This window comes from Ahaetulla prasina, chromosome 1, assembly GCF_028640845.1.
Source record: "Ahaetulla prasina isolate Xishuangbanna chromosome 1, ASM2864084v1, whole genome shotgun sequence".
In the NCBI taxonomy this organism is placed as follows: Eukaryota; Metazoa; Chordata; class Lepidosauria; order Squamata; family Colubridae; genus Ahaetulla; species Ahaetulla prasina.
In genome coordinates, this window is record NC_080539.1 from 321,940,661 (window position 1) to 321,967,932 (window position 27,272).

Below are 27,272 nucleotides of genomic sequence, written 5' to 3' on the forward strand. Positions count from 1 at the left end.
ACAATGATTATTCTGTACTGCCAAAGCTGCAATGACTTGTTTTTAAGCAGAGAAAGGCTCCTAACAATATTCCAAGACAGATTTCCAGTAAAGAGCTGGCATATATTCTGTTACCTTTCTAGCATGCTCTAAATGACAATACTTAAGCACGGACAATCACAGTTATACTCAGGATTACTACAGTCCTTCATGAAGAGAAGATTACTATATTAGTTTCTACAATTGAAATATATTGAGATTTGTCAGATTATGGCCCTTCCATTATGTTGCGTCTCGCCCGCTCCCCCTGCCGCAGCCGGGCCCCTCTTATCTCTTGACGCTGATAGTTCAGAAGAATGTCCTGGCATGCCTCCAGGCCCCAGCCCTGGCACCATGCTCGAACAGGCCGAGCAAGATGAAGGGCTTGACGTGCCTTCAGCCCCCAGTCCTGGCACCATGCCCAGGCAAACGGAGCAACTAAACCCCTCCCCCACAGCATGTGAGCCTGAAGAATGTGAGGCCAGTCATGAGCTAGGATTGCCAACAGCTGGAGGGATCCTCGCTGCCAGAGAGTTGAGAGGCGACGTCAGCAAAAGGAAGGGAGGGGCAGGCCTGGATAAGTGCTGAGTCATGGAGCCACACCCCATGGCCTATATAAAGGATCTGCTTTCTGGCATTCTCTGAGTCAGGCAAAGTCTAACTTGGATTGCTGAAGTCACTTCCTGGTCTCCTGCTTGCCTTGAGAACTCTGATAGGACTTTGGCAGAGCTGCAGAGGCACGTTTGATACGGACTTCCCCGACCCGGCCGTCAGCGGAGTGGGACACGACACATTATTACATCCAAGACAGGGGTGAAATCTAAAAATTTTCCCTACCAGTTCTGTAGGCGTGACTTAATTGGTGGGCGTGGCTTGGTGGTCAGATGATTGGGTGGATATGGCCAATAATATATAATAAAAATAATAAAGTATACAAAACAATAAGAGGTACCAGAAACCAACTTTCACACTTTACACACACACAACACAACACAACTGACTCACACACAATCTAAAAGCAGCTGCACTTCAGCCAAAATGGCCCCTGCAACAAGCAGGAACCTCACACAGCCACAAAAAGCTCAAAAACCAACTTTCATACTTTACACACACACACAACACAATACAACTGACTCTCTCTCTCACACATAAAATGCCACATACAGCTTTGAGATTTTGTGTTTGTGTAGTTAGAGTAAAATACTACAGAAACACACCAAATCTCAGAAAGCTGCACAAATATTTTATTTTATTTATATTTTTTAGATCAGGGGTCTCCAACCTTAGTAACTTTAAGGTTTGTAGACTTCAATTCCCAGAGTTCCTCAGCCAGCAAAGCAGGCAAATTGAGTTGCTGACTGAGATGGATTTCAGGCAGGCAACTTCAGTTGCTAGCTGATGCAACTGATGTAAAGCATGGCTTTCCCAGCCGAAAAGGAGCAGTATAAGGTAAGTGCTTCATCACAGCCCAGAATCTCTTAAAAGGAGGTTTTCTACAAGCTCTTCGGCTGAAGAGCTTATAGAAAACATGTTTTTTAAGGTTCTGGTGAGGAGGAACTCAGCTGGGATCGTCAGAGGAGCCTTTTAAAACTTTTTTTTTACAACCTCTTCAGCCAGAGGTTAAAAAAAACAACCTTTAAAGAGTTCTGACAATCTCAGCTGAGCTGCGAGATCCTCAAAGCCTTTTTTTTTTTACTTTTAAAGGCGTGTTTTCGGCTGAAGAAAAACTGCTTTTAAAAGTAAAAAAAAAAACACCCTCTGATGATGGTGCGGCTCAACAGGGGCAGGGGGCGGGGCCAGGGATTTTTGCTACCAGTTCTCCGAATCACCCGCTGCCATCACTACCAGATCGGGCGAGCCGGTCCGAACCGAGAGCATTTCACCCCTGATCCAAGACATTTTCCTAGTTCTTCACACTCTTTTCATAAAATCTTTCCCCCAACCACTTCTGAGTGTAGCCCACAATATCCACCAGAGGGCATTACCAAGCCTCGCACAAAAAGGGCTTCAGTTCACTCTTTTTCTAGACTCATCCGACTGAATTTACAACTTTTCTGAAATTAGAAAAAAGTATTTATTTTTCTTTCAAATTTAAGAAAACATTTAAAATACTGAAAGCTCCCAATGCATTTTTTCCAATACAATGTGGCGCACAGCCTGCACATACCGTAATAAATTTTCTATATATCAAGAATGGGAATTATTTACAGACCAACCATTACTCTGAATCACATACTCATTTAACATTGTTAATATGTTTTTTTAAAAAATGAGCAGCAATTGTCAGGTCCACTTCAAGTTCCCAACAATGTGGCTTCCAATTTTTTTTAAAGTATCTGTCATTTTCTGTTAGTTTTGGCAGTCCTTATTTGCAACTCTAGTTGTCACCAGAGACAGCAAAAGGCATCCCGAAGTAGTGAATCAGTGTGTAAAAAGCTTCTTGAAGAACCTGATAATAAAATGCAATGTTCTCAGAACAGAGAATAAAATTAATTTTTAATCTAAAGTGGAGTTTTCAAGAAGCTTTGTTGACATGCAAACAAATTAAATTGCCAGGAAAATCTTTATGGAAAAGTAACTGTGTAGTCAGGGGATGCCAGCTGAATTAATTCCATTACCAAACAGACAAGAGGAACACGCCAATCAACAAGCATTTACCTGTGAAAACAGGTTCATTGGAAGCAATAGCTCACCAGCTCTCAAAAAATTAAAATCACTCTACCACTGTCACTCTGGTTTGAGTGCAACAGTGACCAGTATAGAGATCCCTTGCTGCCTGCAGCACAAAGCAAGTGTATGTGTGTGTATATGTGTTTGTGTGTAGCCCACATTACATGAAGACTCCGTTCAGATTTTTGTGATGTTCCACGACATGCCCTGTAACATGGTGAGTAAGCATACTTTCAAACCAGAGGAAGACTAAACAGAGAAAGCTGCCAATTGGATGGCAGGATGCCCTTTAAAATGGTACAATAGCCAGACTATAGGCGGATATAAAGTGGCAGTGAAGCTCAGACTAGGATTGCAGAATTCTAGAGTAAACCAAATCGTTATTTCCTCATGTAAAAAGGGAGAAAAGAACAAGGACATCTCAAAAATAGGGAAGGGGGGAGGGTGGGGAAGATCCTTTTTTTCTTTTCGCTCGCTGATGCAAACTTCAGTGGCATGATTTTCCCATTCAGGCCAACTCTAAGAGAGTCTTGAAGATCTGGCACATGATTAGAAGTCAGAAATCTCTAGCCCAAAACTGGCCAGCAGACAAAGATGATCAGATGAACAGAAAGGATTTGGCAAGCCATTTGCAGACCAAAGGATGTCTTCAGAAAGAAGGGAGAGGCGGCCAAGCAGCTTTAGGGCTCCATCTTGGTACATCCTGCGATCTAAATACAAAACAGGATGGGAACTATGAACAGGGCCCCACAAAGTAAAGCTGTAACGAGGCAATCAGAAGGTAAACAAAATGCAGATAGAGATACAAATAACAGTCACATCAATGTAAGATATGTTTACAATAGATACATTTCTAAGTCCAGACATTTACCAGGCCCCTTGATATCCTTTTCTATATATTTTTAAAATATGACATGATCATATGTCAGTGACAAGTTCTCAAATGTCCATATAATTCATTTTCAGCATTCAGAATATGAACAGTGAAACAAATGAAGGAAGTTACACAATAAGAATCTCTTTCCAGTCTTGCTTCTGTATATGTGTTTCAATTGTGTGTCAAATATGTGTGTCAATTTCTTGGCTTCCATGCTGCTAAATTTAAACTCTGTTTCAACTCACTCGTCAAGTTAAATCCCAAATGAATGGAAGAATGAGCAACTCCTTGCTGAGAAATAATCATCAATATTTCTTCCCAGAATAAATTAAGGAAAAGCTGGAATTAGTATTTGACATGGAAACAAATATCCATTTCTGTAGGAAGATTAGTTTCTGTTCAGAATGCTGGACAATTTCCCTTTCCTCATGAAGTTCTCTCACTTTGTCTCACAGCATTTGCACCAGTAAACTCTTCATCTTTTATGGATTTGGGAAAAGAACACAAGAGAGAAGGAGAAAGCTCCAGTGCATAAATAGAGGTTCATATAATTTTGAACACCCCCATGTCTGACAATCATTAAAGAAAAGCCATAAGAAGCAAAAAAAGATACAGAATCCGAACCATTGTTTTAAAGTTGAAATTACAGAACGTGTTGCCTACATAAACGGATGCATTCAATGGCCCACTGAATTAACAAAAATTATCAGAAAATACATGTGCTTGCTGAAAGATAGATGCCTACTCACATTCTTCCTGATCATTCTTGATTGGCATTGCTGAGTAAAAGATATAATCCACAGTGGCGCCCACTCCCATTGGCATGGTTGTAATCTCTTGGCAACCTCTCTCGGGCAGGAAATGGTTGTAAGCTGAGGTCAGGTTGAGGCTATGATGAATACTGCCTGGATACCTGTACCCAGGAAAGAAATTCCACCCCCAAAATAGAAGAGGGGGCAGATGATATTTAACAAAAGGACTGGAAGCAAAAAAAAAGCAAACTAAGCCAGCATTTACTATTACCATGCTTCATAAATTTACTCAAATAAAAATTGTATGCTAAGAACTGATAATTATCTGGGACACAGCTTATGAAAAAGAGGTCTATCTTTTTTCTCTCTTTCTGCACTCCCAACAAAATTAATTATTTGAAGCTTTGTGACAAGAAAATGCCAGTGATATTCAGGCAACATCCCCATTTCCAGTCGCTTTTTTTAACCGTTGTTGAATGCTCATGTTGTTTTCAGGCTAATTACAGTCTAAGAAACTGTGCAAAGGACAAATATAATATATTGCATTTCCATCCACAAATGCAAAGTTGCAGACTGTTCCAGGGAAGCATTTTGGGGAAGGACTCTAATATGGCATTATCAACCAAAGCAACTCTATGAACTTTGCCCCAGGATTAGATTGTGATGGAAAATGCTTTGAAGATGAAGGGCACATTTCCATAGGCTTAGCCATAATGCCAAATGTTGCTAACTGTTCAAAAATAACGAATGTCAAAAGGGAATTTGAGAATATTTATAACAATCCTCAAACTAAAAAAATATCTGGAACCTTAATATCACATTCAAAAGCAACATGAAGAACCTTGTTCTAGAAAATCTCGTAACAGGTTGACTTACAACAGTTTGTTTAATGACCAAAGTTACAACAGCACTGAAAAAACTGTCTTATGACCATTTTTCACATTTTGATCATTGCAGCATCCCCATGGTCATGCGGTTTACATTTGGATGCTTGACAACTGGTTCACATTTATGATGGTTGCAGTGTCCCGGAGTCATATGGTCACCTTTGAGGAGCAAAGTCAATGGAGAAACCAGATTCACTTAACAACTGGCTTACTAGTTTAACAACCGCAGTGATTAGCAAAGAAAATTTGTAAAATGGGCAAAACTCATTTAACGAATTTCTCACTTAGCAACATAAATTCTAGGCTCAATTGTGGTTGGAAGTGGAGGACTACCTGTAGTTTCAATATACATACTCTGCTCTGAATCATGTGATCAAGAGATTCTTTACTTTCTTAGCCTTCCTCTAGTTATATAATCAGAGACTGTCGACAAAATGTCTGCCAACCTCACTCTTTCATTTTTTTTATTGCAGCCTTCCCCAATCTGATAGCCCCAGGTATGTTGGGACTCTCAAAATCCCAACCCAGCACACATATTACCTTGAACAAACCATTTCTGGATCAGAGTTGTTCTCTACAATGAGATCTTTAGGCCAATAGGCAGGACGGTCTGCAATGCAGCAAAACAAAAACAAAACACTTGATCAAACACACCAGCCAGTTTAAAATATTTGACTCCAACAGACATAACAAAACCAGCTGCCCTAAAATCCTATACACCAGGGGTCTCCAACCTTGGTCCCTTTAAGACTTGTGGACTTCAATTCAATTCAAGGTTGGAGATCCCTGCTATACACCAAATGCTAGAGCTTAGTTTCAATATTCTATGAAAACTACCATCTTTTTGCACAAGAGTCTGGAAAAATTTCCACAACTTTCTGAATAAATCCAAGCATCAACGTGTATCAAGTTAAAAATGGGTTTGCCCACTTTGATTCTGCAGTGGCTGCATTCTAACAACATTTGTGCAGGCATAAAACAGAACACAAAAATTAAGGCCCAAGACAGAAATAACATCAGCATTTTTAAAATAAGAGATATGATTCAGAACCGAAAACAAAACATTGGGAGTGACCAGCGATGGCTTCAGGAATTCTTCCCAACCATTAGATATGGCCCCAGAAAGTGCCTGCATTTTCTTCTGTGTAATGAAGTAGCATGTTGCATCTGTGAGAGGTGCATGTGTGAACACTTGCACTTTCCCCCCCCAGGCATTAATCAAGTTGCATGCATGCATATTGCCTGCATGTATGTCTCTGTAAAGATCTAATCAGGGCAAGGGGGCTATTCATCCTCTCTGGGTGTGTTTTTCTGCCCTCTTCTAATATTGTGTTTATGGGCACTGAGACCCACAGGGCAGGCAGCACACTAAGTCCTGTGATCAAGAATGCTTAGAATGGAAGAATCGCAGCATTCCAAACCAATGGCCAACTCTTTTTCCCATGTGGATGCAATTGGAGATTTTTTTTCTCCCCATAATCCCTGGCCAGTTGCAGCACATTTTTGAATCCTGCCAGTTTCTCCATTCAAATCAAATTTGATCCTGCTGTGTTCAGTTTTCAGAAAGTTATCTCATTGGAGAACAGCATTCTGATTCCTTTTTATACAGTAATTTCTTCCCAGTTTCAACTTCATGGGGCATAACCACAGATTTAATCATAAAACATGAAGGGTCAATTTATTACCTCAATATTCCAAAACAACCCACAGTCTGCAGAACTCATTGGTGGTCTTCTGATTACTATGAAAATCTAGCAAGACCATGCAGGATATATTTCCCTACTGGGGGTCTCCCAATATGGATTCTCACACTATTCACACCACCAAGCAGAGGCAATAATACAATGCCCAGGAATTATGGAGTATAAAATCCAATACTCCCACCACTACTTTGGGAAAGGCGACTTTAACCCCACTTACAAAGCCCTTCTGCAGCATCTTGTTAACCTTAAAAAATTTCTGCAGTGAGGTATATTATTGCTGAAAGAGGAAGAATCTTGGATACCTGGCACGGCATCTGTCACACCTTCCAAGAGGATCAAGTCTGCAGGTCGCTCACAGGCAACATCACAGTAACGGAACTGAAGCAGGAAGTCACGACTATATTTAAGTCTGTCTGCAGATAAAAATCAGAACCGCCACCCAAAAAAATTAGAATGGCTACGGTATATTCAAATTTCTCATTTATAATCTAATTTCCAGCTGATAGTTGTTAAAGTGAAGCTTCAATGCCCCCGTGCATCCATGCAGGTACAATTTCAAATAGTAAGAACTCATACAACAAACAAAAAATTGAACTCTTTCTTTAACCCTACAAAGTCATTAATTGTTCATTCCCACATCACCAATGAGCCTGTTTACTCAGTGAATTTACAACTTCATTGAATAGTGTGTGTGCATTAAACAAATTGAGGAACCCCAGAGACTAAAAAGCTGTCATTCTGAGGACTCACACTGAGAAGAAGAGATCCCTTTCTGAACATACAATACTGAAAAGCACAAGACCTACAATTTCAATTTTATCATGATATTCACCTGACTTCTTGCTTTGACAAAGAGTGATATACTGGCAGTCATCTGTTATACCCAGGCAGCCAGGCCACAGAGGAAACAGCAATTTCCGCTGGTGTGGGTTCTGACAGAATTCCTCCTGTCCAGACACCTGTGCAGGCCAAAGAAAAGAAGAAGAAGAAAAGAACAGAACACAAATACCTACCAAATATTTTGAGGAAGATAATCCAAAATTCCAAAAATCTAGAATAACCACATGAAAATCAGAAAGCAAGAACCTATAATCTGAAATAGTCTGTCAACCATAAAACTGTGTGGATTTCAACTCCCAGGCTGACTGGGGAATTCTGGGGGTTGAAGTCCATACATCTTAAAGTTGTCAAAGTTGAGAAATACTGATCTACAATATAAATGCAAGAATACTAGGGATGCATTTGCATTAACAAGCAAATTAGTAACTATTACAGAGAAAGATCAGAGAAAGAATATGTATATTCTAGTTTAATTACTTATTATTTTGTAAAAGACAACCTTTCAGCCATGAGGAACACATGTCAAATCACGGCCATAAGTTCTCTCAAGCAACAGATTTCTCTTTTACCCTGCAGAGAAGAACTGCACTTCTACCCCACTTCCCAGCAGTAGCTTGGTAGGCGTAAGAGGACCGACAAAAGGGAGAGGGAGGCTGCATAGGACTTAAAGTCAATTTCTGCCACAGCAGCATCCCAATATTTTAATATCTGGCTGGCTATTAACTGAAAATAGCACTTTCTGTCACAACATGATTACCAATGGCCTCTACAGTTTAAATGACCTAGCTCTAACAGTGGAAGTTTTTAAGAAGATGTTGGAGAACCATTTGTCTGAAGTGGTGTAGGGTTTCCTGCCTAAGCAGGGGGTTGGACTAGAAGACCTCCAAGCTCCTTTCCAACTCTGATAATTCTAAAATTCTAAATAAATGAACTAAGCCTGAAAAAGTGCTGTGATGGAGAGAAAAGCAAGCAAGATTCTCAGGAGCCATCTGGAAACCATAAAACTAAGAGCTAAACCAAGACTATCTGGTCTCTTTCTTTTGCTTACCTTCCAGGCTGGCATTCCATGATAGTACAACTGGCCATTCCGGATGAACTTATATAGTGGGGAGTCAGGCACAGAGTTCAGGTCCCCACATAAGATGACAGGGCAGTAACTGCCATCAGCCAGTTTTGCGGTTTTGTCAATCTCTGCCAAGAGCAGAGCCATCTGGGCCAGTTTGATGTCTCCCCGACGGGGACTGTACAATACATGAGTGTTTGCCACACACAAAGGGCTGATTGCCTTGTCTCCCAGGTTTTCTGTTAATAAGGGCTGCAGTAGTAGCACCAGGCCTACATTGTCCCTGCTGAGGATATCCAAACCGGGCCGGAAGTATTCAACGGGGCTAGCACTGATCAGCTGGAACTTATTCTGCTTGTAACAGATTGCACAACCATCTGTCTTTCTTCCTGTCCGCCGCTTGTAGATACAGGTGAAGCCTGGCCAAATGACAAAAGCTTCTTGTTACATATGCCTCTTATGTCTAGTTTGATCTTTGAGATGAAGAAGCCACTGCTCATCTTGGCTCAACTCAATTCAGAAAGTAATGCATGGGAAAGGAGAAGCCAAACAAAGCTCAGTACACCCTCCCATCCAAAGCCTGATATGCACATTGGAGCTTCAAAGGCATCTATGAAGCTCCAAGCTTCCCCAAACCATGTCTGCTATCAATAATCCCAAAACATCGATGGCTGTTTAATATTAAGTAAGAGGCATTTTTACTGATCCTGAAGCATATTCTTAAGCTAAGCTCACTATCAGAAGGAAGTTTTACCCATCATCATCAGTGTTGGCTCCAACTGCTCCCAATAATGATTCTCTTGAACTTCTTGGAGGCACAGAATCTAGAAGAAAATAACTATAATAAGTTATGTCATAGCTTTCTAAGGCAGAAGAAATAAATTATTTTACACTACATAAATTTCACTTCTCCCAAATTTATTATCTTCACTAATTACATTTGCCATGGAAGGAAAAATACAGATATTCCTTGGTTAACTATGAGAATTGGGACTGGAATTGATGGAAAGCGTTGAGGTTGAAAAGCAAGATGCCACTTGACTGCACCACTTCATACTGGAAATCCTTCTGGTTGCTGTTGTTGAGCGAATCCCATACTGACTTTAAGTAAAGATGTCATGGGATCACCATTTGCAATTTATTATTAGCTTCCCCGCTGACTTTGTATGTCAGAAGCCAGTAAGGAGGTCGCAAATGGCAATCACAGGATGGCCAGAACTTCAAGGACCAGTCGTAACTACCAACTTGTTCGGCACTGTCACAAATTTGAATGGTAGTTAAACAAGGGGTTGTTAAGGGAGGACCACCTGCCTAGCAGATTTTGAAATTGTACACAATTGTATACTGAAGTGAAAGACAAGAGACAAAAAGAGAAAGTATTAAAGAAGCACGAGATTCAACAGACATGGCCACAGTTATGTATATGTAATGGTATGTGGGAATGGGTGGCATGGTGAAGAGATGCTGGCTAGGAAACTGTCAGATAAGACACAGCCAAGTCCAGAGGTGCATAGTGGATGGAGCAGGAGGCTTAGAAGGGACCCCTAAGATATCAGGCTATAAAGATGACAGTGGGAGAAATTTACTTTCAGACTTTTATGATTCTATTATTGTAATTTTACAATATAGTAGGATTAGTTTATCTAGTTGTGTTTTCCATCTGCCTGGTAAGGCTGACAGAATGGTATTAGCTCAAAGGCTAAATAGTTCTCTCCCCCTCAAAAGCTGACTCCTAATTATTCAGAAAAGATAGGCTTAAAGACAGGTGAAACACAGACTGTGAGTGAGGAATAATCTGAAGCTTCATTATAAGGCAAGGCATAACGGGCCTTGCGTTTCCTCTGCTTCCTCTTAGAACCAATGTAAATAAATACAGGTAGTCCTCACATGCCGACACTCATTCTGTGACCGTTCAAAGTGTAGGCAGCGCTGAATGGTTGGTCCTCCAAGTTCCAGCCATTGTAGTGTCCCTGTGGTCATGTCATCACAATTTGAGAATTTGGCAAACAGCTTGCACTTACGATAGTTGCAGTGTCCTGCGATCATGTGATTGCCATTTGTGATCATCTCTGCCAGCTTCCCACAAGTAAAGTCAATGGGGAAGCCTGCAAGGAAGGTTGCAAGTCACTCTGGTAAGTCGTATCAGCATTCCTATACTTGTGCCCTGCTGCATCCTTCATCCCCTGGCCTTCCTCCATTTGTCTCTTGCTGTGCCATTGCAGTCTTCCTGCACTCGCAACTTGTCACGCCATCCATCCCCTGGCAATCTTGCCTCACATTGAGCCACACCGTCCATCCCCTCCGGCCTTCTTGCACTTGTACACAGCCTGCACTGTGTGTCCCAAGGCCTATCTGATCTCCCTGTGGTACCCATGCACTCTTTACCTGGGACTCTTGTGTCTCCTGCTTAATGACCTGTGCCATGGGATTGCAACAGCAACTGGCACTGCTGGGATTGTTATTGCTAAGTAATGTAATGATGTGATGTCATGCTTTATGACCGCATCACTTAGTGACAGCAATCCTGATTCCAATAGTTGTTAATAACCTGAGGACTACCTGTATACCTAAATACAGCAAAGCCACCAAGTTATACTCACATCAGGATCCCAGTGTTGGATCTCCTGTAAGAGATTTGCAAGACGATAGCTCCAGTTTAGGGTATCCGGATGGCAATGCATGTAAAGATGTGGGCATTGCTCAATCAGGTCCTGGGCCAGAATGTTGTAAGACATTACTCTGAATTCAAACAAAGACCCAGTCTCTGGGTTCAGCTCTGGGTTGCTGGCAGAGATATCTTCCCAGTCTCTCCACAAAATCTCTGTACAAGAGCAAAAAGTGCAAGACATAGTTTGGCTCTATGCTGGAAATGTCTGTTTGTGGTTGAAACCCTGTTGTCCTTCAGAGCAAAAAGCAATTTGAGGGAGGATTAACTTTAACCAGAATCTGAGCCTGTGCTATAAGATAAATTACTAAGCCATAAAGGCTAATTTAATACAAATGCTCTCTTTGATTTTTCATCCTGAGCAACTCATGTGCCTCTGACTTGTTTTGAGTTAAAATATCACCTGAATGCATGATAAAGACTACAATTCTGTTAGCCATAGAGAGTTGTTGTCAAATGGGGAACGGGCAAAAAATTGATAAAATACATTTATAAAATAAACAAAATTAGAGCTAGGATTTTCACTGAATGTATTTATGGCTATATTTTTTGTTTGTTCCAGCCATAAGTAGCCTGTATACTGCATTTGTAAAGCTACACATGATGTCCTAGCTCATGTGCCATGAGCCACCGAAAACTTGAGGGAAGAGGTATAAACTTTGATTTTTCAAGGCAACAGTGTCAATCTCTTATAACTATTTCATTTAAAAAGGTTTTTTTTAAAGTTAAATGCAGTACAATGTTCTGATGTAATTTGACCTACAGAGCAAAACTAGACATAACATTAAGGCTACTTATTTAGCCTAAATAAACGTTTGCTGTACAACTGAGTAATTCTGTTTCTTCCAGAGGATAAGAGAGTTTTCCTTTACTAACACAACAACACTCTGCAAACAAATATGTTATAATTCACAACCACATTTTTAGCATGACAGATTACCAGCTTTTATTCCAAAATTAAAAATATTCAGAAGCGAGCATTTGGGCAATATATTCAGAAATACCAAAGTAGCCTCTGAAATGGATTCTGGAAATTGATTCTATAAGGGTGACTTGTACTCTCCAAAAATGTTATTTTTGCTATTCCAATCTGAAGGCCAGTATTTGAAAAGTTCCTGCCTATACATTGTAAGTCAGTATTCTTCCTGAACATAAGTAATGCAGTAGATTAAATTAGTATGCATTATTTGTATATTTGTATTAGTAAAAATATTTACATATTTTTGTCCTTAATGCACTCACAGTTCTAAATTCTGTAACCATCGAAGGAATTTAGAACATTCAGCAGATACTTTGAAGGATTTCAAAGAAAGGTAAGACTGAGAGGTGTTTCCACACTATCTAACATAACTAATATTCATACATTATAGAAAGCATCAAATCATATTGTAACAGTAACTCTGCTCTTATCCAGTAAGGTCAAAGTCACACAATGAAACGCCTTAGTACTCACCATGATAAGGTATCTCTAGGGGGAGTGGCTGAAATTGACCTGCATCTGCAAAAGGCCACATTACTGCCTCAGCTGATATCACATCATTCTCCTGGGCAGGACTCCAGGCTAACACAGCAGGATCTTCAATCCACACGTCTGTGGACGACACAGAAGCATCCACATCTGGAGGATCACCCTCTGTCCGTATTGCTGCCCATGGAGCAGTGACTTCCACATCCTCTTTTCCCTCTGTTGGTGAGCTTGGCAGAGTAGGTTCTACAAATTCCTGTAGCTCAGAAGATCCCTCAGCGGGGACCCCTTGCAGCAGCTCCTGCTGCTGTTCCTCTTTCTCCCCTTGGCCATTAGACTGTGGTGAGACAATCAAGTTGCTTAAGCTTGTCATCAGTAGCTTTGGGCCTTCTTGCCACTCCACAGCCGAAATGGCTGCTACTTGGTCCAGTTCTGAAGCCCTCTCATTAGTGCAAACCCCCCCAGCCGCCTTCTCCAGCCACTGCTGCAGCAGGGCTTGCTTCTCCTCCAAGTTCGGCTTCCCACCGATTGGAGCAGAAAGGCCGTCTATAGATGTGCTCTTTGGCAGAACCACGTTCTTTCGACAGGTAAAGAAAGCATCTGTCAAAAATATGAGCATATGTTCACTTTAGAAACAACTCGCTTAAGTGTAGTAAAATTAACTGCAATAATGCTTTTAACAATTCACAAACACCAACAAATACTGGCACAGAGCAAATCACTGTTTTTCTAAATCGGGGATTTCCAACCTCTCTGGGAGAGTGAGAAAGATTCAGATTTTGAGAGTCCATTTTGGGTACATTCACAATGTGGTTGACTAGTGCTAAGGGCCAAATACCCATTATGGGAAGCCCCTGGATTGCACTTATCATTTTATTTCATACAAGATTATGTTTATTATTAGTTTCTAAAAGAAGTATCTGGGATCTATATGGAGTCCAGAGGCATTTTAGCAAAGACAGGTTATGTTTGAGTAGGGCAAGAAGTTTGAAAAGCACAAAGAAATGTGTTGGTGAATATGTTGTTGCTTTTGAAATCAAAGTAGGGAGCCAGGATCTATAACAATTTTGCACTAATTGATGGCATGTAGAATTGTGATAGCACAGAATTGGAAACATCCGGCTATCCCACCAGATCAAATTATAATAAAAAATATATGAATGTGCAGAAATAGATTATCAATGGAAATGAAGGAGAGGAAGATCCTGAGTACTATTGAATATGGAATAGATGGTATTCCTGGCTGGAGAGTAAGCATAAAACTTAAGGGAGATTTTTGTCATGAGACTGAATTCTGAAGAGGTTAAGATAATGTAAATAAGAATGTTGGTTTATAAAGATGCTTAGAAGTAGAATCTGTATATAGAGGTTAAATAGGATAAGAGATACCGATGTAGCAAAAGCTGTTATGAGTAATGTAATTTTGATGTGTTTGTCTTTGTGTGGTTTATATATTTTTTTTGTTTTTGTGTATTGTGTTTTTTTTGTGTATTGTGTATTTTAACTTTTGGAAATTCAATAAATATTATTTTTTTAAAAAAAACAATTTTGCACTACAGTATGTAACTCTCACGTAGGACTTTGACTATTTGGGTGTAGCAACATCAACATTTTATCATTTAGCTGAATTTGAAATCAGTCAGCAAACAAGAAGCGCTTACTGAAAAACCTAACTGTTCCATTCAAATAAAAGCAAATTAATTGACATTAATTTCAAAAATTGGTTGACTGGGCACCATGTACTGTAGTACCAAAAACCCAAATTACAAAGTAATTAAGATTTTACTTTGTAAACATGACTAAAAGAAAAGAGACAGAAAAAACATACACAAAAATTTTTAAGCCATGCTATCCAGGATTGAGGGTCTGAAATGTGATATAGCGCAGTCTCAAACCATCCTGATTATTATTAGAAAGTAAGTGACTTTAAAACCAATGGGCCATTTCTACATCTCAAAACAGGGCAATGAGGCCACAAAAAGAAAATGTTTTTTAGGGCCATCCAGAAAATTGAAATGTGACACATGAAGTCCAAGGCATTCTGATAATCCTTTTTGGTAGGGAGAAAAAAAAACACCTAACTGAATGAACAATTGTGAAATAAAAACATTGGCTACTCCTGCTCTTATATTCTCTCCCTTCCAATTGCGTAGCAGGGGAAAACAAAACTGATCTACCTCACAAGGTTGCAAGAAAATAATAAAGTAAAGCCTCATGTAAAAGTTAATCATTAACCAAACAAACTTGATTCCCCCCCCCCACATGGCCAACTGCCGTATTAATTTTTCCCCTCACACGCGCCCATCCTCCTCTTGCTCCGACCATTATTAGCTTTTTCTTATAGATTTTAAAACCGCAGTGTGATTTCCAGCACCCGTTTCAGTTGCAGATCTCAGTTAACAAGCAACGTCACGGCCGCTGTTTTGATCCTCCGAGAGGAGAAACTTCACCAGCACGCCGGAAGGCGGGACGGGGAGGAGGGCGGGAAGGCCCAATGAAAGCCCGGCTCCCAGAGCTGGGCGGAGACGAGCGGCGCAAGCGGGATACCCTCGGCGGGCGCCCTGCCACCGTTGGGCCAGCCGCCCGGCTTAGGCCGGAGGAGTCTGGCAGATCTAAGAGCGAGAGGCCTCGCTGGCGGCGGCAACCAAGTAGCCCTGCCCTTGCCTGATTGGACGCTCTGTCCCATCATCCCGCCCTGACAGGGGAGCTGACAGCCAGCCTGCTTCACCCGAGCGGGGAGAAGAGGCGAGGTGGGGGGGGGGGGCGACGACGATACACTAGCCCGAAGAAGGGAGGCGGTTACCTTGGAAAGCCTGCAGGAGCCGCGACAGGGGCAGCAGGACGTAACAGAGGACCGTCCCGATCATCCCGCCAGCCCGCTCCTCCTTCCCCTCCCTTCCCGGCCGCTAGCCAGCCACGCGGAAGACTTGGCTCCGCCTCGCCCAAACTCCCGGAGGTCGACGGGGTGCTGCGACAGGGCGGCTGGCTGGCTCCGCGCTTTCTCTCCCGAGGCTATATCGGAGGCCCTTCCCCGGAGCTTAAGCGGAGTGGAAGTTTGCGCAGCCCCCGCCCGCTGCCGCCTTTCTCTTCGGCTCTCACGCCGACTTGCAGCGAGAAGCAGCCTGCGGAAAGCCAAACCCCCAAACCGCACCCCTTTCCTACGCGGTGCTTGGGAGTCCCAGATATTCGGCGCCTGCTGGGTACAGTCGTCCTGCGGGGCTGGACTTGGGGGGTCACTTTGGCAGAAGAGCGGAGAGCGCCTGGATTTAAAAGGGGGCTGCGGGGTTTTATTCTGCCTCGCAGAACTGTCCCGCGGGCGACGGAGATGGAGGGGGGGGGGACACACACGTCAACTCCGACTGCCGCCCCTCCCCTCCTTGAGTTGATTGAAGGGGGAAGAAAACCCGAGATGGGTGGACTTCCCAAAGTTTGATGGAAGAGATTGACAGCAAACGTATCTGCTTCACTGTTATAGGGTGACAGAATCAAGGGACCAATTCAACTCGCAATTTATACTTCTTTAAAAAAGTGTTTACATCGGCAGCTGGCACCCTTGTTAATTTGTTACATATAGCGGGGAAAAAACCTGAGGTGGGAGGATAATCCCACTCTTAAGCACTGGTAGCTGAGCCACTTTGCTTCTCGGTTTGGCTGTAGCAGTGCAAATGGGGGGGGATGTTACCCATTATTTCATCATCTCAATACATTGATAAGGGTTTTAAGTTAATACCCGAGAAGATTTCTTAAACGCTGAAGTGCATGGATGCCCTGAACACTGAATATCATTGTTTCCAAATAAAGATATTTTTGTTTCCCTACTAGCTGCTGTTACATATATTAATGTCACCCGTTTATTATTTTTCTTCTTCCATCAGTCAGAATAAGTCAGTACTTTTTTGTTAGCACTAATACGGTAAACTATCTAGCCTTAAGCTTTAAAACCTAACATGTTGGTCCAGTTCGCCTTTGGTTTTATTTTTTACATATGAACATTCATAAACACATACACTTGATCTACAGGGAATGGTTTCACTAAATTTACCCCTGTGATTGCTTCTTCCAGAATTACTCTTTGAATTGTTTACATACTATAATTGCTCCTGCCTATCATTGGCTCTATGGCGTTGATTTACATGCTTTTAATGTAAATCAAAGATCAAATTAGATGAAAAACTGGAAACACTTACCTGCTGGTTATATCCAGTATGGCCTTTATTAGTAAATGCCAGAATATCCTCAGCCAGTTTGAATCATAGGCAGCTCATATTCTACTGTTACTCAAAATAACTACCAGGAGTACATAATGTGGCAAACAACTCATCTTGAGATGACCAGGCTTAGGGTTCACATAACCCATTTTTAAAATAACTATGATTGTAAGGGGATAATAGAAGCAGCATACAGCTTAATTCTCATCTGTGTGTAGCATGGAAAATGGGCTATTTTCTTACATGTATATACACTACCTCCTTTTTAGTGCCTTTGAGTAATTTTTTTACTTCTGGCCACTGCCTACAAACCCCTGCAATTTTCTGGGAAAGATTTTCAGAAGTGGTTTGCTATTGCCTCCTTCCTAGGGCTGTCAGAGAATGACTGACCCAAGGTCACTCAGCTGGCTTTGTGCTTCAAGACTAGAACTCATGATCTGCTTTATAGCCTGGTGCCTTAACCACTACACCAAACTAGCTCATCCAACCTCTGGCTAGTATAAAAACTTGTTTGCTGTTACGTAAATACAGTAGCCTCAGGTCTAGGGTTCTGAAATATTTGAAGCCTCGTGTAAATAATAATAATAAAAAATACAAATAAAATATCTTCAATCTTGGTTACTTGTTAAAAAAAATCAAATGGGGAGGCAGTTCAGGGAATTGATTGTGGGTAGAAAATAACCAAAGAAAATAGGGCATGAATATATCTGTGCATCAGTTGTCGCCAGTGATTCAGCTTACATCAGACCCACATTTTGATGTTAATAGGTTGTCTGAACCTAATGCTGCTAGTAATTTGGCCGTGCCTATTGAAAGAATATCCTAGCCAGGTTGTGTGACAACTACAAAACAGGAGATTTTCATGAATGTTAGAAAAAATTAATGTACACAATCTAATGTGGCTTCCCATCACTGCCCCTTAAATTACCAACAGCACCAGTTTCTGAAACAAGATCTCTGACCTGCATTCTGATCCATTTTGATCCGGCTCGCCAAAGAAGACTTGACTCAAGCCTCAGCTATGTGACTATAGAGATACTATATATCCTAGGTCACAATGTCTAGGTGAGGTCATGGAAGACTTGAAATTAAAGTGACCTAAACTTGAGGCAATAAACATGCATAACATACAGGCAATCATAGTGATATGGAAATGTGTTCATTATAATAAGAAATAATATAACGTGGGATTCTCCATTGCCAGCTGACATTTTAAGACATGAACGTTTCTGTGATTCGTAATAGTTGTTGGATGGGTCCTGTAAAGCTCTGCTTTAGAAGGGCCTGAAGGAAAGGAAACTATAACAAAAATACAGTAAAGAAGAATTAACAGATTATCTGCTCTCAGCAACATGGACTTTTTACATTTTTTGGAGGAGGAGGAGGGGGAAGGTAAGATTGTAGTAAATGTGGTATTCAATTTTTTTTAAACAAAAAAACATGCCCCAAAGAATGCTATTCAACTTTTAGCAAATGTAATTAGGCAATGTTGACTCTGTATATAAATGAGATTCAAAAGGGGGAGATGGACACTGATGTCTTTGTATGAGTGTAAAATGGGCCAGTAGCCAATCTGTATAAATGCAGAAATGAAGAAAACTGCCAATGTGTTTATTTTTAGCAAGAAAGAGAAAACTAATTAGATTAATTTTTTTTATTTCTTTTTGTCACAACAGTATGCACAAACAATTGTCATAGATAGAACAACATATTTTGAAGAAAATATATACATATATGTAAAAAATATGCATCAACTATATCAAATTGATAAGATAAAGGGAACAATAGGACAGGAACGGTAGGCACTTTTGTGCTCTTATGCATGCCCCTTATAGTCCTCTTAGGAATGGGGTGAGGTCAATAGTAGACAGTTGTTGGCTGAAGATTTTGGGATTTTGAGTAGAGACTATGGAGTCAGGTAATGAGTTCCAAGCATTAACAACTCTGTTACAGAAGTCATGTTTTCTGCAATCAAGTTTGAAGCGGTTGACATTTAGCTTGAATCTATTTTTTGCTCTTGTAATATTGCGATTGAAGCTGAAGTAGTCTTTTATAGGAAGGATATTGCAATAGATGATTTTGTGTGTTAAACACAGGTCATGTCGAAGTCGACGGAGTTTTCATTTACTTTACATTTAGATTTATTTAGTTTACATTTATTTATTTAGTTTACATTTACTATAGTTTTAAAAAAAGTGAATAATTGCATCTTGATTGAGCAGCTGATAATAAAAAGCCTATCCCCAGGCCCCAAAGAATATAACAATATTTATTATAAATGGAATGATACCTTTTGCAGGAATGGGATATCAGAGGCTTACTCACTGCGTGTGAGCTCCTTACAGGTTGCACTGCTGGAATTCAGCTACACAATAATTAGTATTTGTTTTAAAAACTAACTGATAAGCAAAATATATATAGTATTCTTCCTGTGAACCTTCTTACAGTATTTACTTAATCCTTTCCTTCCCCGGCAATTTTATCTCCTATAAGAAAAATGTAGTTTCTGGCTGCAAAACATTAGCTTCTTCCTGAATTAACAAAAGGTTTGTGTATCCTGAATCCAGGGGCTTTAAGAAATAGCATGTGTAACAAATATTGCCAAAGTCTTCAAAGTTTATCTAAGATCTAAAGCAGGGCTGTCAAACTCTCGGCCCGTGAGCCAGATGCATCAAACTCTGGCCACGCCCAGTTTAGCGAGGGGGAAAAAAAAGTCCCGATATGTCACGTGACACCACTGTGACGACATGAGTTTGATACCCCTGATTTAAAGCAGTGGTGAGTTTCAAATTTTTTATTACCGGTTCTGTGGGTGTGGCTTGGTGGGCATGGCATGGCTTGATGGGCGTGGCTTGGTGGGTGTGGCACGGGACAGATACTGTAAAATCTCCATTCCCTCTCCAATCCATGGGAAGGTTACTGCAAAATCCCCATTTCCTCCCAATTAGCTGGGACTTGGGAGGCAGAGAATAGATGGGGGTGGGGCCAGTCAGAATTTTTACTACGGGTTCTCCGAACTACTCAAAATTTCCGCTACCGGTTCTCCAGAACTGGTCAGAACCTGCTGAAACCCACCTCTGATCTAAAGCCTTTCAGATCTTCATTACAAAAATCTGGATAACCATTAGATATCAAGAAAGAGTTGCAGTTTTATGTATCAATTGGAAATCTTGACCATGGCTTGAATAGTACTAATAATGTTAGTTATTCACAAATTGTCATGCCATGACAAGCAAAGACAAGAGGTGTTGGAGGGTTTCCTGTGTCAGCCCTGGAGGCCATCTTTCCTTTTGGATCTTCAGGGCTGCCATACTTAGTCTGTGGAAAACTGGGAGGGTTTTTTTTTGGAACATTGAGGAATTGCTGGCCTTGGAGTCTTCATTGGTTGAGGGTATTACTTTGAACCCTGACATCCTGTTCAACATTGACAACTCATCCAGGGAAACGAGAGTTCTGTCAATGGCTATGGCCAGCTTTCTTTTTTTCACATATATCTAGAGCGTGGATGTCATGTCTATTTTGAATATTAAGTAACATTTAGAGAGGCCCCAAAGGTGCAAATCAGTAATCCAGTGAGTGGAAGGAAGAGACAAATTTCCTGCATACCCATCCCACAAAAATAACTAAAAAATCAGAACACAAATATTAAGTGTTCTCAATAAGTGTTGAACACAAATATCAGATTAAATTTGATATTATCAGATTTAATAACATTATTATTATTTTATTTATTATTTATTATTTATTAAATTTTTATACCACCCTTCTCCCGAAGGACTTAGGGCGGTGTACAGCCAGAAATAAAATACAAGATATGTACAGTTAAAAACGAATTAAAACATAGCAAAATTACAAAAATGGCTGATAATTAAAATTAAAATTTAAAATATTTAAAATATTAATAAAACCCCAATTTAAAATCAAACTATTATGCCAGTCCTGCTTGAATAAATAAGTATGTTTTTAGCTCACGACGGAAGGTCCGAAGATCAGGCACTTGACGTAGGCCAGGGGGGAGTTCATTCCAGAGCGTCGATGCTCCCACAGAGAAGGCCCTACTCCTGGGGACCGCCAGCCGACATTGTTTGGCGGACGGCACCCTGAGGAGACCCTCTCTATGAGAGCGTACGGGTCGGTGGGAGGCAGAGGGTAACAGCAGGCGGTCTCGTAAGTACCCGGGTCCTAAGCCATGGAGCGCTTTAAAGGTGGTAACCAAAATCTTGAAGCGCACCCGAAAGACCACAGGAAGCCAGTGCAGACTACGGAGCAGTGGTGTTACGTGAGAGCCACGCGCAGCTCCCATTACTACTCGCGCAGCCGCATTCTGGACTAACTGCAGCCTCCGGGTACACCTCAAGGGCAGCCCCATGTAGAGAGCATTGCAGTAATCCAACCGAGACGTAACCAGAGCATGAGTGACTGTGCATAAGGCATCCCGGTCAAGGAAGGGACGCAACTGGCAGACCAAGCGAACTTGGTAAAAGGCCCTCCTGAAGATGGCCGCCAGATGTTCATCAAAGGACAGCCGTCTATCCAGGAGGACGCCCAAGTTGCGAACCACCTCCTTTGGGGCCACTAACTCGCCCCCAACAGTCAGCTGCGGATGCAGCTGACTGTACCAGGGTGCCGGCATCCACAGCCACTCCGTCTTGGAGGGATTGAGCTTGAGTCTGTTTCTCCCCATCCAGACCCGTACAGCTTCCAGGCACCGGGACAGCATTTCGACCGCTTCGTTGGGGTGGTCCGGGGTGGAAAAGTACAGCTGAGTATCATCAGCGTACAGATGATAACTCACCCCGAAACCACTGATGACCTCATCCAGCGGCTTCATATAGATGTTGAACAGGGTGGGCGAGAGAATCGACCCCTGAGGTACCCCACAAGTGAGGCGCTCGTGGACGACCTCTGCCCCCCTGTCAACACCGTCTGCGACCGGTCGGAGAGATAGGAGGAGAACCACCGATAAACGGTGCCTCCCACTCCCAATCCCTTCAACCGGCGCAGCAAGATACCATGATCGATGGTATCAAAAGCCGCTGAGAGATCTAATAGGACCAAGGCAGAGGAACAACCCCTGTCCCTGGCCCTCCAGAGGTCATCCACCAACGCGACCAAAGCCGTCTCTGTGCTGTAACCAGGTCGGAAGCCGGACTGGAGCAGGTCTAGATAGACAGCTTCCTCCAGGTGCCGGGGATGTCATGTCTATTTTGAATATTAAGTAACATTTAGAGAGGCCCCAAAGGTGGAAATCAGTAATCCAGTGAGTGGAAGGAAGAGACAAATTTCCTGCATACCCATCCCACAAAAATAACTGAAAAATCAGAACACAAATATTAAGTGTTCTCAATAAGTGTTGAACACAAATATCAGATTAAATTTGATATTATCAGATTTAATAACATTATTATTATTTTATTTATTATTTATTATTGATTAAATTTTTATACCGCCCTTCTCCCGAAGGACTCAGGGCGGTGTACAGCCAGAAATAAAATACAAGATATGTACAGTTAAAAACGAATTAAAACATAGCAAAATTACGAAAATGGCTGATAATTAAAATTAAAATTTAAAATATTTAAAATATTAATAAAACCCCAATTTAAAATCAAACTATTATGCCAGTCCCGCTTGAATAAATAAGTATGTTTTTAGCTCACGACGGAAGGTCCGAAGATCAGGCACTTGACGTAGGCCAGGGGGGAGTTCATTCCAGAGCGTCGATGCTCCCACAGAGAAGGCCCTACTCCTGGGGGCCACCAGCCGACATTGTTTGGCGGACGGCACCCTGAGGAGACCCTCTCTATGAGAGCGTACGGGTCGGTGGGAGGCAGAGGGTAACAGCAGGCGGTATCGTAAGTACCCGGGTCCTAAGCCATGGAGCGCTTTAAAGATGGTAACCAAAATCTTGAAGCGCACCCGAAAGACCACAGGAAGCCAGTGCAGACTACGGAGCAGTGGTGTTACGTGGGAGCCACGCGCGGCTCCCATTACTACTCGCGCAGCCGCATTCTGGACTAACTGCAGCCTCCGGGTACACCTCAAGGGCAGCCCCATGTAGAGAGCATTGCAGTAATCCAACCGAGATGTAACCAGAGCATGAGTGACTGTGCATAAGGCATCCCGGTCAAGGAAGGGACGCAACTGGCAGACCAAGCGAACTTGGTAAAAGGCCCTCCTGGAGATGGCCGCCAGATGTTCATCAAAGGACAGCCGTCCATCCAGGAGGACGCCCAAGTTGCAAACCACCTCCTTTGGGGCCACTAACTCGCCCCCAACAGTCAGCTGTGGATGCAGCTGACTGTACCGGGGTGCCAACATCCACAGCCACTCCGTCTTGGAGGGATTGAGCTTGAGTCTGTTTCTCCCCATCCAGACCCGTACAGCTTCCAGGCACCGGGACAGCACTTCGACCGCTTCGTTGGGGTGGTCCGGGGTGGAAAAGTACAGCTGAGTATCATCAGCGTACAGATGATAACTCACCCCGAAACCACTGATGACCTCATCCAGCGGCTTCATATTGATGTTGGACAGGGTAGGCGAGAATCGACCCTGAGGCACCCCACAAGTGAGGCGCCTGGACGACCTCTGCCCCCTGTCAACACCGTCTGCGACCGGTCAGAGAGATAGGAGGAGAACCACCGATAAACGGTGCCTCCCACTCCCAATCCTCCAACCGGTGCAGCAAGATACCATGGTCGATGGTATCAAAAGCCGCTGAGAGATCTAATAGGACCAAGGCAGAGGAACAACCCCTGTCCCTGGCCCTCCAGAGGTCATCCACCAACGCGACCAAAGCCGTCTCCGTGCTGTAACCGGGTCGGAAGCCGGACTGGAACGGGTCTAGATAGACAGCTTCCTCCAGGTGCCGGGGGAGCTGCCACGCAACCACACTCTCTACAACCTTCGCCACAAAGCGAAGGTTGGAGACTGGACGGTAGTTTCCCAAAATAGCTGGGTCCAGGGAAGGCTTCTTCAGGAGAGGTCTCACCACCGCCTCTTTCAAGGCGGCGGGGAAAACCCCTTCAACCAAAGAAGCATTTATAATCCCCTGGAGCCAGCCTCGTGTCACTTCCTGAGCAGCCAGCACTAGCCAGGAAGGACACGGGTCCAGTAAACATGTAGTTGCATGCAACCTCCCCAGCAACCTGTCCACGTCCTCGAGAGCCACAGAATCAAACTCATCCCAAATGACCTCAACAAGACGTGTCTCCACCATCTCGGTTGGATCATCGCAATCTTGGTCCAAACCGTCCCGAAGCTGAACGATTTTATCGTATAGATAACCGTTAAACTCCTCAGCTCAACCCTGCAGGGGGTCATCCCGTCCCTCCTGTTGAAGGAGGGAACGGGTCACCCGAAACAGAGCGGCCGGGCGGTTATCTGCCGATGCAATGAGGGTGGAAACGTAGGAACGTTTCGCCTCCCTCATTGCCACTAGGTAGGTCTTAGTAAAAGACCTCACTAGTGTCCGATCAGCCTCGGAACGGCTGGACCTCCAGGTACTCTCTAGGCGTCTTCTCCGGCGTTTCATCCCCCTCAGCTCCTCAGAGAACCAGGGAGCTAATTGAGATCTACGCCGGGTCAGAGGCCGCAAAGGCACGACATGGTCCAAAGCGCCAGTCGCGGCCCGTTCCCAAGCCGCAACCAGTTCTTCAGTCATGCCATGGGTAAGATCCTCAGGGAACGGCCCAAGCTCTGTCTGGAACCTCTCCGGGTCCATCAGGCGCCTGGGACGGAACCAACGCATTGGCTCTGTCTCCCTGCGGTGGTGAGCAGCGGTCCGAAAGTCTAGGCGAAGAAGAAAATGATCTGACCATGACACTGGTTCTTTCACTATATCTCCTAAATCCAGATCATTAACCCACTGACCAGAGATAAAAATCAGGTCTAGCACGCCTCCCCCAATGTGTGTAGGGCCATCAGTTACTTGAATCAGGTCCAAGGCCGTCATGGAGGCCTGGAACTCCTGAACCACCGTCGATGACAAGCCGGCCGATGGCAGGTTGAAATCCCCCAAGACCAAAAGTCTGGGAATCTCAACCGCCACGCCGGCAAGCACCTCTAGTAGCTCAGGTAGGGCTGTAGACACGCAGCAAGGAGCCAGGTACGTGATCAACAGCCCCATCTGATTCCAATGGCCCCACTTCACAAGGAGGGATTCACAGCCAGCTATCTGAGGAACAGTGGACTCCCTCGGCTCCAGACTTTCTTTAATCACGACCGCCACCCCCCCCCACCCCTACCTTGGGCCCTCGGCTGATGGAATGCATGGAAACCCGGAGGGCACAGTTCAACCAGGGGTACACCCCCTTCTGTGCCCAACCAGGTCTCCGTAATGCCCATAAAGTCAGCGGACTCCCTCTGAATAAGGTCACAAATCAGGGGAGCTTTATTAACCATGGACCAGGCATTGCAAAGCATCAACCGAAGACCCAAGCTCTGAGGGTCTTGACCATCCGGGGAACGAGTGAGGACTGAGGGGCCGGAGCACGTGATCGCTTTTAAACATCAAACACATGCTCCCAAAGGACGATACGGCCCCCTGCCTCCGCCATATCTGCCCCTCCCACTTACCGTACAGATGGAATAACACTCTCTGCTCTGTACAATCCCTTCCCCCCCGTCTTCGGACCAACTAAAATGGTGTCGTGAGCGCGCGCTGGGACTGGACATACCCTCCCCGACGGGTTTCCCCCAACACCCGCCCTCTCTCCCAACCCAAACCCGTCAATTTCCACCCTCCCCTTAAAATTCCCATTAAAATTCCCCTTAAAAAGACGATTAAAACAATTAATTAAAAATCCCCTGAGTCTCCTATTTTTGGCATGCCACCTCTCGGGGTTCCAAAACCCGTCCTCAAGATGGGCCCTCGATAGTGTGGGGGGCCAAACCCGCGAGAGAGGGGAATCTCGCAGGGCAAGAAGGTCAGCCGCTGTGAATGTCCGCATAGTAGGAGTCCGCCAAACAGGCCCATCCTGGACCAGTCAAGGTGGTAACTGACAACGCCAGCTAATCCGGGTGAGCCACAGTGAGGAATAGTTCTTAGGCGGTAGATGAATAAAACCGCCATGATTCAGTCAGTTCACCAGCCCCTCATATACAGACTCGAGGGGTGGATTAAGGAGGAAGGGGAGGCCATCACACCGCTGGGCCACGGGCACCCACTAGGTCAAGCCGCTCAACCGCCAAGCCATCTCTCTCCCAAAGTCCGGGGGGGGAACAAAGGTCTCAAAAAGGTCTTAAAAGGTCTTAAAAAGGTCCCCCCATAGGTGGCCCATAGACGTCCTCTGGATGATAAAGATGATAAAGAGGGGAGCGTCCACTGGACCCGTGGACAGCCTTCAAGATCACACAAAAGGGCGTCCATCGGGCTAATTTGCGGCCTCTAAGCCAGGCCACCCAACCGGCCAAGGCCACTAGGCCGCTGGAAGAGGCCGCTGGAATAGGCCACTCGCCCGCTGGGCCTGCTGGACCATGCTACCGGCTCCAACCACCAAGCCAGTTCGCTGGGCCCAGACGCCCACTATCAGGCCAAGCCATGCCAGACCGGTCAAGCCAGGCCGCCGCCGCCGCCGATGATACTGCCACTGGGGAGAGAGAGCTCCAGAGCTCCTCCCAAAGCAACGCCGAGCCATGATGTAATGAAGAGGGTTTTGGGCGGGGCTTCTGGGTGGCGCCACCTTTCTCGCTGGGTGCTAATTTATGGCACTCCGCATTGAATATGGTAAAAGCCGGTGATAACAGCTGATCCCGGCTTAATTTCTCTCTCTGGTTGAAAGAGAGAGAAAGAGCAAGGGGGGGGAAATTGTGGTAGATTCCCCTAGGGGCTTTGTTTTTGTAATGCAAAGTCCTGAAAGGTCGAATCCCCTTGAACCCTCCCCCAACCTCCAGTATTCACTGCGCTCCTGAAAAAGCAGGAAAAGAGGAAGGTGTCCACTTCTGCTAACAACTGATTTCTTTTTGTGGTTACTAAAAGCAGACGGAAGAAGCGTGAGTGAACAATTATTGGTTTGCAAGTATTTTTGATTTTCTGACTTCTACCTTTTTTAAAAGAGAAATTCCCCCCTTCAGTTTCGTTTTAGAGAAACTGAAAGCAGAGCGATACATCAAAGGGAGCCTTG

General features: G+C 43.6%; 2 protein-coding genes across 2 annotated transcripts in view; one reads left to right on the plus strand and one right to left on the minus strand.

Annotated features, from left to right (window-relative positions):
* Positions 1-2,068: 2,068 nt before the first annotated feature.
* ANGEL1 (angel homolog 1) lies at positions 2,069-16,690 on the minus strand. The gene is made up of 10 exons (XM_058162420.1): positions 15,744-16,690; positions 12,929-13,540; positions 11,411-11,631; positions 9,565-9,634; positions 8,796-9,229; positions 7,740-7,866; positions 7,210-7,320; positions 5,745-5,814; positions 4,315-4,478; positions 2,069-3,398 (listed from the first exon to the last, which is right to left on the minus strand). The coding sequence occupies exons 1-10, from the start codon at positions 15,805-15,807 to the stop codon at positions 3,238-3,240; spliced, it is 2,034 nt and encodes a 677-aa protein (XP_058018403.1). The 5' UTR covers positions 15,808-16,690; the 3' UTR covers positions 2,069-3,237.
* A 1,714-nt stretch (positions 16,691-18,404) lies between these two features.
* The window catches only part of LRRC74A (leucine rich repeat containing 74A), a 36,530-nt gene continuing 27,662 nt past the window's right edge, over positions 18,405-27,272 (plus strand). Inside the window, exon 1 of the mRNA XM_058162436.1 lies at positions 18,405-18,540. Coding sequence (XP_058018419.1) covers positions 18,501-18,540 — 40 coding nt within the window. The 5' untranslated portion in view covers positions 18,405-18,500. The remainder of the gene's footprint in view (positions 18,541-27,272) is intronic.

Coding starts and splice junctions, on each gene's coding strand:
- ANGEL1 (XM_058162420.1), bottom strand. CDS start 15,807: ATGATCGGGACGGTCCTCTGTTACGTCCTGCTGCCCCTGTCGCGGCTC. Junction 9,635..11,410: donor TCCAACACTGGGATCCTGAT/GTGAGTATAACT, acceptor ATTTTCTTCTAG/ATTCTGTGCCTCCAAGAAGT. Junction 3,399..4,314: donor CAAGAATGATCAGGAAGAAT/GTGAGTAGGCAT, acceptor TTTTGTATTTAG/ATCGCAGGATGTACCAAGAT.